Source organism: Salminus brasiliensis, chromosome 25 (assembly GCF_030463535.1).
Source record: "Salminus brasiliensis chromosome 25, fSalBra1.hap2, whole genome shotgun sequence".
Lineage (NCBI taxonomy): Eukaryota > Metazoa > Chordata > Actinopteri > Characiformes > Bryconidae > Salminus > Salminus brasiliensis.
Genome location: NC_132902.1, coordinates 24,690,595 through 24,704,448, shown reverse-complemented (window position 1 = coordinate 24,704,448; position 13,854 = coordinate 24,690,595). Strand labels below are relative to the sequence as shown.

Below are 13,854 nucleotides of genomic sequence, written 5' to 3'. Positions count from 1 at the left end.
CGGGGCCTGGCGGGGCCTGGCCTGGCCTGTGGGGCCCCTCACTGCAGGGTATTGTGGGTAGGGAGAGGGAAGGAGGAAGGCTAGTGTGTTTGTGTAGTGGGCTGCTGTGTGTTTGGTCTGCACTCCAGTGTGCGTCCCGGATTAGAGGAAGTCCTGATAACGCAAACATTACTCCGTTAAGCGAGGGATCTGCTGGACATGAGGGGATGAGAAGGTTTTGGGTAAGACGTTCACCTCTGTTTTCTGCAGTAAACGAGCCGAGGCCTCGGACCACCTCTGTGTGCTCTCATGCTTGAGCTCTGCTTAGAAGATCGTGGGGTTATTTGTTGGTAATTCGGTTGATTGTTGGTAGTTCAGGCTTGTTTTTGAGCGATATCCTTATTCTCCAGAGCTAGATTGGGCTTAGATTCGCTCATTTGGTGTGTTCTTCAGGGACTTCAGGGTCCACTGTGTAGCAGTGGGGTCACTCTGAGCAACATGTTTTTTTTTGGGGGGGGGGGGGGGGATCTTGTTTGTGGTGTTGTTGGTTGAGAACGTTTCCGACAGTAGATTAATTACTCTGGAGGGGGTTTTCCACAAAGCAGATTTTCTCAATTAGCCAGATAGATCCAAATGCCCAGCCTGTGGATTAGCAGGAAAGCTATGGGGCATTCCAGTAGGTCCTGACTTTAGGCTTAGATGTTCCAGTTTGTGGAAGTCCTGCTTTGAGGAGTGCGCCGGTTGTTGTATTTCTTGCTGTAAATACATGAAGAATGAGCGCTGGCTGTGTTTTCTGGTCCGGTTGCTCTTTCAGCCCGTGATCAACCTCTCTAACCTTTTATCAGGCCGTTGGCGCTCCCCCTCTTTTGTATGGCGTGGCCGTTAAGCGTAAAATCCTCCCTTTTTTCCACTCTTCAGACAATGCCTAGAGTGCTCATTGTCATGCTAATAGGCGGGGGGTGCGGCCCCCTCTCCACCTTTTCACTGCCCTGCTGCATGTCTGTCACTTTCACTGCCTTTCTCTGCTCAAATTATGCCATTGTGCTTGATTATGCACTCCCATATTTTCACTCTGGGTGTGTGTGTGTGTGTGTGTGTGTGTGTGTGTGTGTGTGTGTGTGTGTGTGTGTGTGTCAGCCATTCATTCACAATAATTTACAAGACGTTATTCAGCTTTTACGTCCGTTACATTTCCTCTTTCTCTTTTACTGCTGTAGTTACGCTGCAGACGCCCAGGTTCACACCTCTTTGTGTATCTTTGTGGCTCGGGGCTGCTTTTCGGGCTGGGCGTTGCGTGGTGCAGAGCAGCCCACTTTAAACTAGGAGCTGGATTCTCTTACACGCGTGATTACAGCGCTGCCGTTTCCCGGAGAAAAGGGCGGGAAAATATATTTACGGCTTCGGTCTAACCCCTGTTTTATGCTGGGTTAGCTCCCAAGCTACCTTGTACGCACACTCTCTGGCCACTTTATTAGAAACACCTACCTTGGTTACCCTCTCTAGCAACTTTATTGGAAACCACTGTTTTTGCACTTCCACTCACTGGCCACTTTATTAGAAACACCTACCTTCTGCTTGCGCTGACTGGCCACTTTATTAGAAACACCTACCTTCTGCTTGCACTGACTGGCCACTTTATTAGAAACACCTACCTTCTGCTTGCACTGACTGGCCACTTTATTAGAAACCCCTACCTTGTGCTTACACTCTCTGGCCACTTTATTAGAAACCCCTACCTTGTGCTTCCTCTCACTGGCCACTTTATTAGAAACCCCTACCTTGTGCTTCCACTCACTGGCCACTTTATTAGAAACACCTACCTTGTGTTTACACTCTCTGGCCACTTTATTAGAAATACCTACCTTGTGCTTCTACTCACTGGCCACTTTATTAGAAACCCCAGGTTTGTGATTTTACTCTTTGGCCACTTTATTGGAAACCCCTACCTTGTGTTTACACACTCTGGGCACTTTATTAGAAACACCTACCTTGTGTTTACACTCCCTGGCCACTTTATTAGAAACCCCAGGTTTGTGATTTTATTTGTGATCTTTGGCCACTTTATTGGAAACCCCTACCTTGTGTTTACACACTCTGGCCACTTTATTGGAAACCCCTACCTTGTGCTTCTACTCACTGGCCACTTTATTAGAAACACCTACCTTGTGTTTACACTCCCTGGCCACTTTATTAGAAACCCCTACCTTGTGCTTCCACTCTGGCCACTTTATTAGAAACGTTCAGCACTTGCACTATGGCTTTGTGAGCATCGTTCTGCAGTAAAGCTGAAAGTGATGCACTGTGTGAGACGCAGTCTTTTGGGTGAACCAGCCCCAGGTTTGACCTCCATGGCAGACATGAATAATTGACCGGCTGCAACCCGCAGCGCCTTGAGAGACTTCAGATGTAGACTTGCCTGTAATGTTTACGTCCGCGTGCTCTCGTCTATGACCGTTAACTCACTGGACTTTACCGGCTCACTGGGAATTCTGCTGACTCCAGTTAGCCTCTTCTAACCAGCATGGCTTTCCCTGTTAGATTTGTGCCCCGTTTCATTAGTCAGTACAGTCAGCATGGGTCCTCTCCTACTGTTTTGCTCTGTATTTAATGCCTAGTCATCGTCAGCCTGTGCAGTTTTTTTATTATTTGATTTTTTTTCAGTCCTTGGCTCAAATCCCTCCCTCCACTCCGTTCGACGCTTTGAGTCATGATGCTTCCTCTCCCAGTGGGATTTACGCCAGTTCAGGCCACTGTAACCTTTGCACCATATTCACCACTGACACCCGCAGACACACCTACCAGGGACTAATCTGCCGTTCTGTACACATGTGCCAGTGGTAGAACTTCTCCACTGGGCTTAATTATGAACCGACAACTGCCTTAATATGTTAGACAAAAGCCATTTGCTGCAGACCGCTGTTCCCAGGCCAGCGAGCGGAGAGAGGAGGGAGTCTGGCTTTTATTATGTAACTAACTGGCGTGATCAGCAGTGCACCCTTTGACTCATCAGTTCTGTTTAAGCTCACAGCAGAAAAGACTAAAGCAGTATATAGAGACGGCCCGGAACCGCCTTTCCTGCTCCAAGACTTGAGTGTCAGCCGATATCGATCTGGTGTTTCTTCTAGAACATTTTAGACCCTGTGTTTGAGCCCACGCTTCATTATCAGTTTCACAGGGACCAGGATTGAGCCCTGTGGCACTCCACAAGTTGCTAAATCAAATGGTTACGAAATAATTCACTGTACTCTCTGCATTCGGATTAACCACTGAATAACAAACAGAATTTGAAGAGTTGCAAACGGTTGAGCCTTAAAAATGCCATCTCAGCATAGATTTGTTATTGGACTGAATCAGTTTTTTGACCCTGTTCAGCACTTTCTGCTGACGTCAGCTCAAATCTCTAGCAGTAGTGTCACACTTTTTGCATGCGCTCTACTTCCTTTAAATGTCCTGCACCCTGACATCCAAATCAAGAGCGGCTGCGAGAGTGAAAGTGTGCACGCCGAGTCAGCAAAACTGCCTCTGACTGGCATGGTTGGCAGCAGGGCGTAGCACCACTTAGCCAAGCAGCTAACCCAGCAGCTAGCTGTTCTGGTCATAGCTGGTCATATAGCATCACTGTGATTGTTTTCCAGATTCAGCCCTTTCTGATATTAACAGAAATACTACTACTACTCCCTTCTACTCGGTATTGACAAAAGTATTGGGACACCTGCTCATTCATGGCTTTTTCTGAAATCAAGGGAGTTATAAAGAGCTGATCCTGCTTTTGTTGGAGTAGCTGTCTCTACTGTCCAGGGAAGAAGAGCATAGCTGTGGGGATTTGATTGATTTAAGCAACATGAGAATTAGTAAGGATGCTGGATGATCACCAACCACCTCATCCACCATCCATCACTCCAGAGAACGCAGTTCTTCCACTGCTCCACAGCTCCTTAATGCTGGGGGGCTTTATTCCCCTCTATAGCCCATGTTTATCTGCTCCAGAGAGTCCTATTCTATTGGCAGTAGAGGTGTACTAGGTGTAGGACAAGCTGTGCATGTGTTTGTGTGTCAGCAATAGGTGCTGAATGCGTTCATTAGAAGGGGGCGTCCACCGTACTACATCACATATAGCAGCAGGAGATCAGTTCTCGCCCAGCGTGCTCACATTCGCTCTGTACTGTACGGCTGTTCTTATGCAACAAACGTAGCAGGATCGCGTGGGAGTGGCGTACGCACAATGCGTCTCAGACTTGAAGAAGCCAGGCTGCAGAAGATAAGCTGCTTCTCGTCCCCTCCTGGCCGATAAACCAGTCTGACTGTGAAGGTAGAGGAGCAGCTGGCCTTGTGCTGTCAGCACTGCGCTCTCCTGGCTTTCATTTTCTGGAAGACTCCATTTGAGATGCATAATTCATCTAGCCGGTATTTTTGCAGTGGTGGTGTTTTTATTTTTTTGCCCCCCTCCCTCCCTCTCCCTCCTCCTCTGTCCTCTCTCTGCTGCTCTCCTGCTTCAGTGCTGCTCTGCTGTGAGGGAAGCAAAGGCCTGAGAAACCTCATGCTTTCTCTTTCGTCCTCCCTTCCTTTCTCTTTCCCTCTCTTGCTTGATTGCCTTCCCTTCCTCTGATACAGCGCAGTACAGAGGCTTTAGGCCCCTAATCCCATTCTTCTAAACAATGTTTCTCAGCTGTTTACTGTAGAAGCTCCAGATCTCATCAGAACAGATAAAGCAGGTGAACATGAATCCAGTAAAAAGGAGAAACAAGAGCTTCTCATTCTGAAGAAAGAAAGTAGTGAGATCTTGCCGGTGAGCTAGTCTGAAGAACTGAGCTCGGTTCCTCCAGGTTTCTCCTGGACGCCCCCCCCCCCAGTCCAGCCAGCACAGCGTGGAGGATGTGTTCAACTCCATCAGCAGCAGCAGCAGCAGCAGCAGCTCACCTGATTCACCATCATTAAGCCCTGATTTACCACCAAACCAGGTGTTGATCTGAGGAGAACTCTAAATAATACTAGACTCCATGAGAGAGGAGAACTTTGGAGATGTTCTAATGATGAACACAGTGATGGAGAACCACCACCACCACTTATTTGTATTTATGATATTACTGATCATATAAGCTGAATTTTCAATCTAAAGGTGCTTAAAGCTTCTGCACAGTGCTGAACATCTTAGGCCACAAGTGTTTTCCATTTTCCAGCTTTTAAAAGCAGCATTCCCTCTAGAGCAACAGGCACCAGGTCATCAAGAGCCCTTCATTGGTCAAAATATGCATATTCAGTGCTGCCCATTGCCTCCGTGTTTTATTATTGACTCACTGAATCACTGAATATGTTCCATTTTTGCAGTATTTTGGATAATTAACTAATATTGGAACATCATAACGAATCAGGGTGCTATTATACACTCAGAAGTCAGTTTTATCATGACTTTGCACTGTTGTTTATCCAAATCGTGAGGCCATACAGCATATTTCAGCATATTTTAAGGCTGTCGTAATCAGAATATGCAGTGAAACTCTCAGCATCGTATTTTAACCAGTTATGTATGTATGTAGCAAAATAGCAAAATAATCTTGACTTCTTAATATGGGTCTCTGTAAGTCCACAGCTGCCCTGGCCAGCGCTGCCCGCTGCGTTTGGGAGATGCGAGCAGGGAGGGGCTGTGATGGTTGAGGCTGAGGGGAGTGGGCCGGCTTATCAGAGACAGTAATATTCACTGCTCCACTGCTGCCCACGCTAATGCTGCCAGGCATAAGCGCTAGTGCACACACACACACATACACACACACACACACATATATATATATATATATATATATATATATATATATATATATATATATACGTGTCTGCTAGCTGTAGGCAGAAGAGAGGAGAGTTTTGCTTTCAAGCTCTTCGCTCCAAAAGCTCTGTTGTTGGAGAATTACTCAGATCTTAGATTTCCAGAGGGAGGAATGTTTTTGTAATCTTTCGTTCTCCCCCCCGAGGTGAATAATTCACTCTTCTGGTCTGGTGGAGGTCAGCGTGTGCACTCTTGGCAGCCCAGTGTGTGTAAGAGGTCTGCTTACCATCATTGTCACACAAAAGCCTTGTATCCCCATTTTTGCCAGTTTTACTTTCCTCCATAACGTGACAGTAATCTGACACTGGCTCTTTATGTTGGACAGGATTTCATGAAGAAAGAACCAGTAGACATTAGGGATGCACCGATCCGGCCTTTTCAGTTCCGATACGGATACCGATCCATAAACTTTGCATATCGGTCGATACCCGATACCAGTCCGATACCATTGCTGAATTAATAGACCGTATATCTCACCATGTGGGAGAGACTTAAGGCATCAGGATTGACTTAAACATTACTTTATATAATAAAACAAATTATATATAACAAATATATAATTATACATAAATTACACATATATAAATGCTCTAATTCACCATTAATTTGTCACTGAAATAATAATACAATCGTGCAGGACAGCACAATTAAAAAAAAAAAAAACTTCTTAAAATATATTAAAATAAATGTAATAATTTCACAAACAGTAATTGATCTTATTTTAAAATATTTATCATAAACCTTGATTTAAAATAAAGTCTAGCAGCTGAACCTGAGAATAAATAAGTAATTTAGTCAAACATACAAACAAGCAGCAACCAAAACATTTAGTTCAGTCTCACACCAACAAATTAAAGTGAAAGGATCGGTTTCATGGATCGGCCTAATTATCCGATACCCGATCCAGCTCATTTAGTTAATATATATATATAATATAAATAATAATACATTTTAACATCGACTTCCATTGAAGCTGCTGTGTTAGAGATACGAGGCCTTCGCGTGACGGCGCCAGTGTATAGGCTTGATGTGTTAGCACTCGCCTCCTCTGTGATCTTCTTTTATTCGTTGTCTCTCTCTCTCTCGCTCTCTCTCGCTCGCTCTCGCTCGCGCTCCCTTCTGTCACGCTGTTCTTTCATCTGCAGCACACAAAACAGTGACACAACATCCTGTGGGCACTTCCTGCCTCTTCTGCCTTCATTTCCTGTTTTCTATGGGCAGCTCAAGAGGGGTGTGTTGCGCTCTCTCTCTCTCGATCTGGTGTTGATCTCTCTCTGATCTGCTTTCTTTTCCCTCTCCATTCTTGCTTTCTCGTGCTGGAGTTTTGCGTAGCTCGCTCTCCCGGTGAAGTACTAGCCCAATCAGGCTGAGTTATATAACCCTGATGAAGCCTGGTCTGAGAGTGCTTTCAGATTCCCCCCCCCCCTTTTCTTTTTCGTCCCCTTTCCTCCCTCAGCACCGCCTTAACCCTCCGTTCTCCAGTGCCCTGTATGTGTGCTCAGATTGCTGCTGCTGCTGCTGCTGCTGCTGTTGTAAATGCGCAGTAAAGGAGGTTGTTCTTCATGGCCCTGGCCATGGGAAGTCCCCCTCCTTGGTTAGGGCTTCAGTCCCACCCCTTCCCCAGCCCTTGACCCAGATTCTCTGCAGCCCTCAGTGCAGACGCACAGCGTGTACACACACTCGGCCGTGCAGCTCGTTCCAAGAAACCCTAAAGCAACCGTCCCAGTCCATTGTCTCACCCCCACGCCACTGACGTTGCTTATTTGTTGGTGTGTTTTGATTGTCATATGTCTGCCCAGACCTTCCTGCTCCACCCCCCATCCAGCCAGCTCCACGGGTCTGATGGGTTTCGCCAGCATGGGAACACTGCTGTTTTCTTCGGTGATAAGGTTACGGGCACACGGCCCATGCCGTCTCACTTCGCTGCACAAACCGTTGGCTTTTCTTCTTGGGAACCTTACATTTCTGGTTTGTCCACCTCTAATCTGAAGTTAAGCTCGGAGCGGCTGTGTCTCGAATTGCTCCCTGTTCCCTATGTAGTGCACTGAGCTGAGAGGTTTTGGCCTCTGCACTGTCCTGTAGGGAATTGTGGACGTTAGGCTGAGACAGCCTGAAATGTGCACGTTGCACGGCGTCCTGCAGGGAGGCAGGGTCAAATTAGTCCAGCACCCAAGTTTTACTCCCTTTTACTCGTCAAAAATACCAAATTGACCAGGAAGAAACGGGTATTATGGATAAATAAACAGATCAATCTAAACATATGAATTTATCTTCATTTCAGATACAAGGTTTTGATTTTGACTGAGGCGATGGCGTATTAGAGATATAGCCAAGCTCACTAGACCAAAAATTAGGCACCTGTGATAATACTTCCACAAGCATGAATAGCAGCTGTAATTTGAACGGGCTTGGACTGGACACGTTTCTGGACGTAGGTGATGTCGGTGTTTAGCCGCAGTTCGGCTCAATTAACTTTTTTTTTTTTTACTTTGGTAATTACTCACTAATTTCCTGTAGGCTGGGATTCCTGCCACTGCTGGTAGACCTGTATGACCGTATGCTTTCATACACCTGCAGATTCAGCTCCTTCCTTCACACTGCCCAAATGCAGTCAATCACTCCTTTTAGCCAATCATTAACTGTATCTGCTTTGCAACCCATTTTCAACACATCCAATGGGACCCTCACTGCACTGCACCACCTATTCTCAATGTCTGAGTCCTGTCACACACCCCACAGGTATAATATATATATATATATATATATATATATATATATATATATATATATATATATATATATATATATATATATAGCTATAGCCCCATCATCCTTATGCAGCGCCATCTGCAGGAGCCTGAAGTTAATTCCACCTTAAACACGCTAGGCGACTGATTTATTTGTCTGAGGAGCTTGTATGCGTACATATATATGTCACTGCTGTGACAAAAACCTTGTATCTTCAAAATAGCAGCTTTACAGGATGAGAATCAATGTATAAAAATGTATTTCCTGTCTTTTTGGAGCATTTCTATTGGACAGAATGGAGAGAACTGCCAGATTCACTGCAAAAATGAACATAAGCAAGTCCCTTAGAATATGTACATGCTTGTAATTGTGATTTTTTTTTTAACAGGTGGTAGATTATTTAATTACTATTACTAATTATTACTATTATAATCATTAGGACATCCTGTCTCACATACATACTGAACTTGTACTGAATCCAAACAACATTGACGAACTCATTTGAGGTCATCAGGTCTACTTTGCAGAGACTAGCCCCTCAGGCAGTCATGTGTCCAGCCTAACAGATGAGCCATCTCCCAGTGCTTCCCACCAGACTAATGATGGTGATTTGAGGATATTATACTGGAGAATTACCACCTCTTCCGTAAATAAATTGGACCCTTACTGTTTTTGCCTTTGAGTGCTTGTTTGATGAGGCTGGTGCGTTGTGCAGTTTCTCTGCAGGTTTAGGCCGTTATTGTTGAGTCTTTCACGTGCGTTTGTTTTCTGCTCTGTTTGTGCAGTAATAATAGTTTTAAGGTGAGTGTTGGTGGTGTTAGATTTCCACTCTACGGAAATGGCGTGCAGCATATGTGGATTTAATGTTTTGGCGTTTTCTCTTTACCCACTGGTTTTATTGGGTTGTTTGTAATTCCATTGGAATGTGGCAGAGCACATTACTGTTTGTGGGTTTGGAGCCCATGTTCAGATACAGTTAATGGATTAAATCTGTGCGAGTGCATGTGCAAGCTAAGGGTGTGTAATAAGGCTAATATATAACATTAAGACATATATATATATATATATATATATATATATATATATATATATATATATATATATATACACATATATACACTGTATAAAATAACATCCTGCCTACAGTGAAGCATAGCGGTGGCTCAGTGATGCTCTAGGGCTGATTTGCTTCTCTGGCACTGGAAGCCTGCAGCGTATGGAGGACAAGGTGGATTCTATGCAGTCTCAGGAAATCCTAGGAGAAAACGTCATGCCTCCTGTGAGGAAGCTAAGCTGAAACTTGGGCATCACTGGACCTTTCCAACAGAGACCACAGAGATCCCAAGCATAACCCTTAAGTAAAGTCCACCAAGGCTTGGTTTCAGAAGAAGTCCTGGATAATTCTGAGAATCTTGAGTGGGATTAAGGAAGGAGGTTGCAGCAGCAAATCCAAGGATATTAGAGAACTGGAACTGCCCATGAGGAATGGATGAAGATTCCTTAGGAACGCTGCCAGAAACTGGCGTCTCCTCTAGGATGCTCTACTAAGTACTGAAGACGCTCGTCGTGAAGGTGGTTGAATGATTCTGAGACTTCAGTCGTCATTAAGAGAGCATTTGTGTTGCATTTAGTTGAATTAGTTGTGTTAAGCTTTTTAGATTAGCTTTATAAAACCTTCTACAGGAAACATCTACAAAAGATTTTCCTTGTTTTTGAAGAACCATCTCACCTCACCAAGAACCACTTGAGCATCCACTGGCGTTTCTAAAGCCTGTTATAGATGATTCCTTAACACCAACATAGTTTTTCCTCCTATATAGAACTAATGAATCAGTTCTCTCTATATACTTTTACATTTAAGCCATTTAGCTGACCCTCTTATCCAGAGCGACTTACAAGGTTACTCGAGTTGCACAGGTGGACCAATGCAGTGTTGAGAGTCTTGCCCAAGGACTCGTATTGGTGTAGCGCACCCAGACTGCGAATCGAACCCCAGTCTCCTACATGCCAGTGAGCTATCTGTTGCCCCACACCATCCACTGAAGCCACAATGTCCTGACTGTTATTCCCACAGTCTGTTCAGAAAAGCCTGCTGACATAATTTATCATGTTGGTGATAAAAAGCGAGAACAGGTAAAAAGCCATATTGCCCAACCCTAATGCATACACACACACACACACACTTCCACTGTGACCAGGGCTAACGCCTGGCCTTAACGATGAAGGCTGCATCAGCTAGCTCTGCAGGTTTAAGGTCCTTCTCCTCTCCTGAGCCTGAAAACATGTTTAGACTGCTTCTGCGGCGCATGCAGGTTGAGTCTGAATTGGAGGAATGTGTCTAAGCGGCAGATGTGTGTGTGTGTGTGTGTGAGAGAGAGAGAATGTGTATGGGTGGGGGTACATTAGGCGTAAGCGTTTACAGATGTCGGAGAAAGTTCATCAGACTCGACTGTGGAAGAGTTCTGTGACCGGAAGCGTCTCCGCTGCTTTGTTTCCTCTCCATATAAACGATATTTGTGGCCTTGAGCGAATCAGCGTCTTTGGAGCAACGGCCCGCAGCTTCGGAGATCCTCCATAGATTAGACGTGAGCTGCAGCGTAGATTTTGGGGTCTGTTGTAGTTCACGGTGTGTGTATGTGTGTATGTATGTGTATGTATGTATGTATGTATGTGTGTGTGTGTGTGTGTGTGTGTGTGTGTGTGTGTGTGTGTGTGTGTGTGTGTTATTAGGGCAGTGTTGGTGAGTGTGAGGCTTAAGGGTCGCAGGATGTCTCCCTGTTGTTTGCCACTGTAAGCTGATAGCGTGGGCGCGAGCAGTATAATGGACCGTCTCGGTGCATTGTGGGGGAGATGTGTTAACACCCAGACGCTGAAAATAATTGACGGGCGTGTCTTTGAAGAGCAGCTGCTTTTGTCCGGCTCCTCGTCTGAGTGGTGACCTTGCCTTAGCCACGCTGAAACCAACACCGGCCATTTTGTAATCACTGTCTGGCTGCCAAGTCACACCCTTAAAGAAATACACACACACACACATACACTGACACACACACACACACGCATTCATACTCTTTCTCCACCTCCAGACTGGCAGCGGAGTGCTCCTCCCTCCCAGGGGGGGATGCTGGGTAATCCTGCTGTATGGCTGCTGCAGGCTCTCAGCCTGTGAATGTGACTGTGAGGGCGGCGGGGGTGGGAGGGCAGAGTGGGAAGAATTCACCTGGGAGTCCACTTCACGTTCAGAATCCCATTGGACAAAGGCGCATGGACCACATGACCCTGTGGTCCAATAACTGTGCTACTTATAGGTGGAGTGGGTGAATATGAAGGCCTGTAAGCGACATAGAGGCCTAATAAGCAAAGCCAGCTGTTGGGGCTGGACGATGGGGTGAAAATGGTACACCCTGATATTTAAATACTGATATTTTTTATATTGATATTAGTCGCAGTATTTTGACACCTAGTAGAGGCTGATTATAAACACTGCAATATTTAATACACGGCGTCAGAAGGACATCGGACCAAATGTCAACATCTGATGCTGGTAAAAGGTCACGTCGAGTGGACGTTAGGCTTATGGCGCTGTCCAGATGTTGGGTGTTGGTCAGCATGCCTGGTAACTTATCATCTCAGCTTAAAACCAGAAAAATATCAACGTAGATGTGGTCACTATTTACGTCTAATTGATGTTGGAATTGGGCGTTGTCCTGGTGCTGGATTTTAGTCCCTGGACGCCAGAACTTGAATTCAGCCAGATAATAACTGGTGATTATTATTATTATTATTATTATTGTTATTATTATTATTATTTGAGGTTGGTGATCAGTATAGCTTCCGGTAAAACCACACTGCTCCTCCTGTTCCTCTTGAAAGCTTCTAGTGGCTCAAATTTGCCTATGGGCCCCCTGTTTCACTCATCTGCACAGCCACAGTCCTAAAAATTAGGGCTACACCCTGATGTCAGAATCATACTGCTATTGGCAGATAATTGCTCCAAAATCTCAGTAATAGAATGTCGTGTCTTTAATTTTTGTATGTTATGTTTTTAATTTGTGATATTTGTTATATTTGAATCTTTGATATTTGTATTATTTATAGCTGAGCTGCTGCACTACAGTATCCGTATGCTTTTCATTTTCTCGCCCAGCTTAAGTCAGAATTTCTAAATATTTATTTATCAGCACTGGCTGATATGAACTTGGCCAAATATTGAATATTGACATCGGGCCAAAATATCACATATCACAGCTTTCCTGCAGAAATATTGCCAAATATAGACAAAAATGTGACACAGGTAAACCTTACATTGAGCTCAACGGATGTAAGTTAATGTAAATATTTTATTCCAAGTGATTTTGGGGCGTTTCTGTTGGTCCATTCTGCAGCTGATGTGTTCAGATGTTGTTGTTTGGACAGCAGTGATATTCAGTGGACGAGCTCTTAGAAACGCTGGACTCCTATTTCTTGCTCATAAGCTTGTCATTCATGCAGTTGTTGTTTTTATTTTTTGGTTCTAACACACCCTTGTCTTTTCTCCCTCCACAGAAAAGCAAGGTCCGGAGCGGAAGCGCATTAAAAAGGAGCCTACCAACTCCAGGAAGCCAGGCCTGCCATTCGGGATGGGCATGCCAGGGATCCGGGCTGGGTACCCGCTGTCAGAGCGGCAGCAGGTGGCTCTTCTTATGCAGATGACGGCAGAGGAGTCAGTAAACAGTCCAGGTGCGTGTTTGTCATGGGCGCCACGTCCGTCCGCGAGCACTGCAGCCCCCACAGCTCTCACTGTCCCTTCTGCACTCTCGCTGGCTCTCTCGCACTCTCGCTCTCTCGCTCTCTTTGGCGCTATGCTTCATTAAAACGCACACTACGGCACTTAATTAGAATTCAATCTAACAAGATAACCCTCATCAATTCCCATTACTTCAGCGGAATAGAGCTCCGCAATCTTAATCCACTTCTGTTTGTGAGCCTCACCCTTCCATCGATGACAGAACAACAGTGGAAACATTTGTTTTGCTGTGTTAACACAAACGCTACTTCTGTTGTCGGCGTTGTGTTTTTATTATTGGCCCTTCTGAACATTAGGGAGGATGAAGTTGCTGCAGTGCGTAGGGTTAGTGCAATCTGTACCCTGAGCCAAACCACAGAGTTGGACCTTTTTTCGGTTGTTGTTTATTTCTTATCTCAGAAATGCATGCCTCTATTAGATTACTCAGATTTAGCTCTTCCTCTTCTAGTGGTTGTACTGATTCCATTTTCCAAAACAAAAACAAAGATAACAAAAGAGGGGCAAGTCCTCGCCCAGAGCATTT

At 45.0% G+C, this 13,854-nt stretch overlaps 1 protein-coding gene across 3 annotated transcripts in view; it reads left to right on the top strand.

The window, feature by feature from the left end:
• ankrd11 (ankyrin repeat domain 11) overlaps positions 1-13,854 on the top strand; it is a 162,460-nt gene that overhangs the window by 133,230 nt on the left and 15,376 nt on the right. For all 3 annotated transcript variants that reach the window (XM_072670938.1, XM_072670939.1, XM_072670940.1), the window contains exon 4: positions 13,091-13,264. In XM_072670938.1, the coding sequence (XP_072527039.1) occupies positions 13,091-13,264 (174 nt within the window). The remainder of the gene's footprint in view (positions 1-13,090; positions 13,265-13,854) is intronic.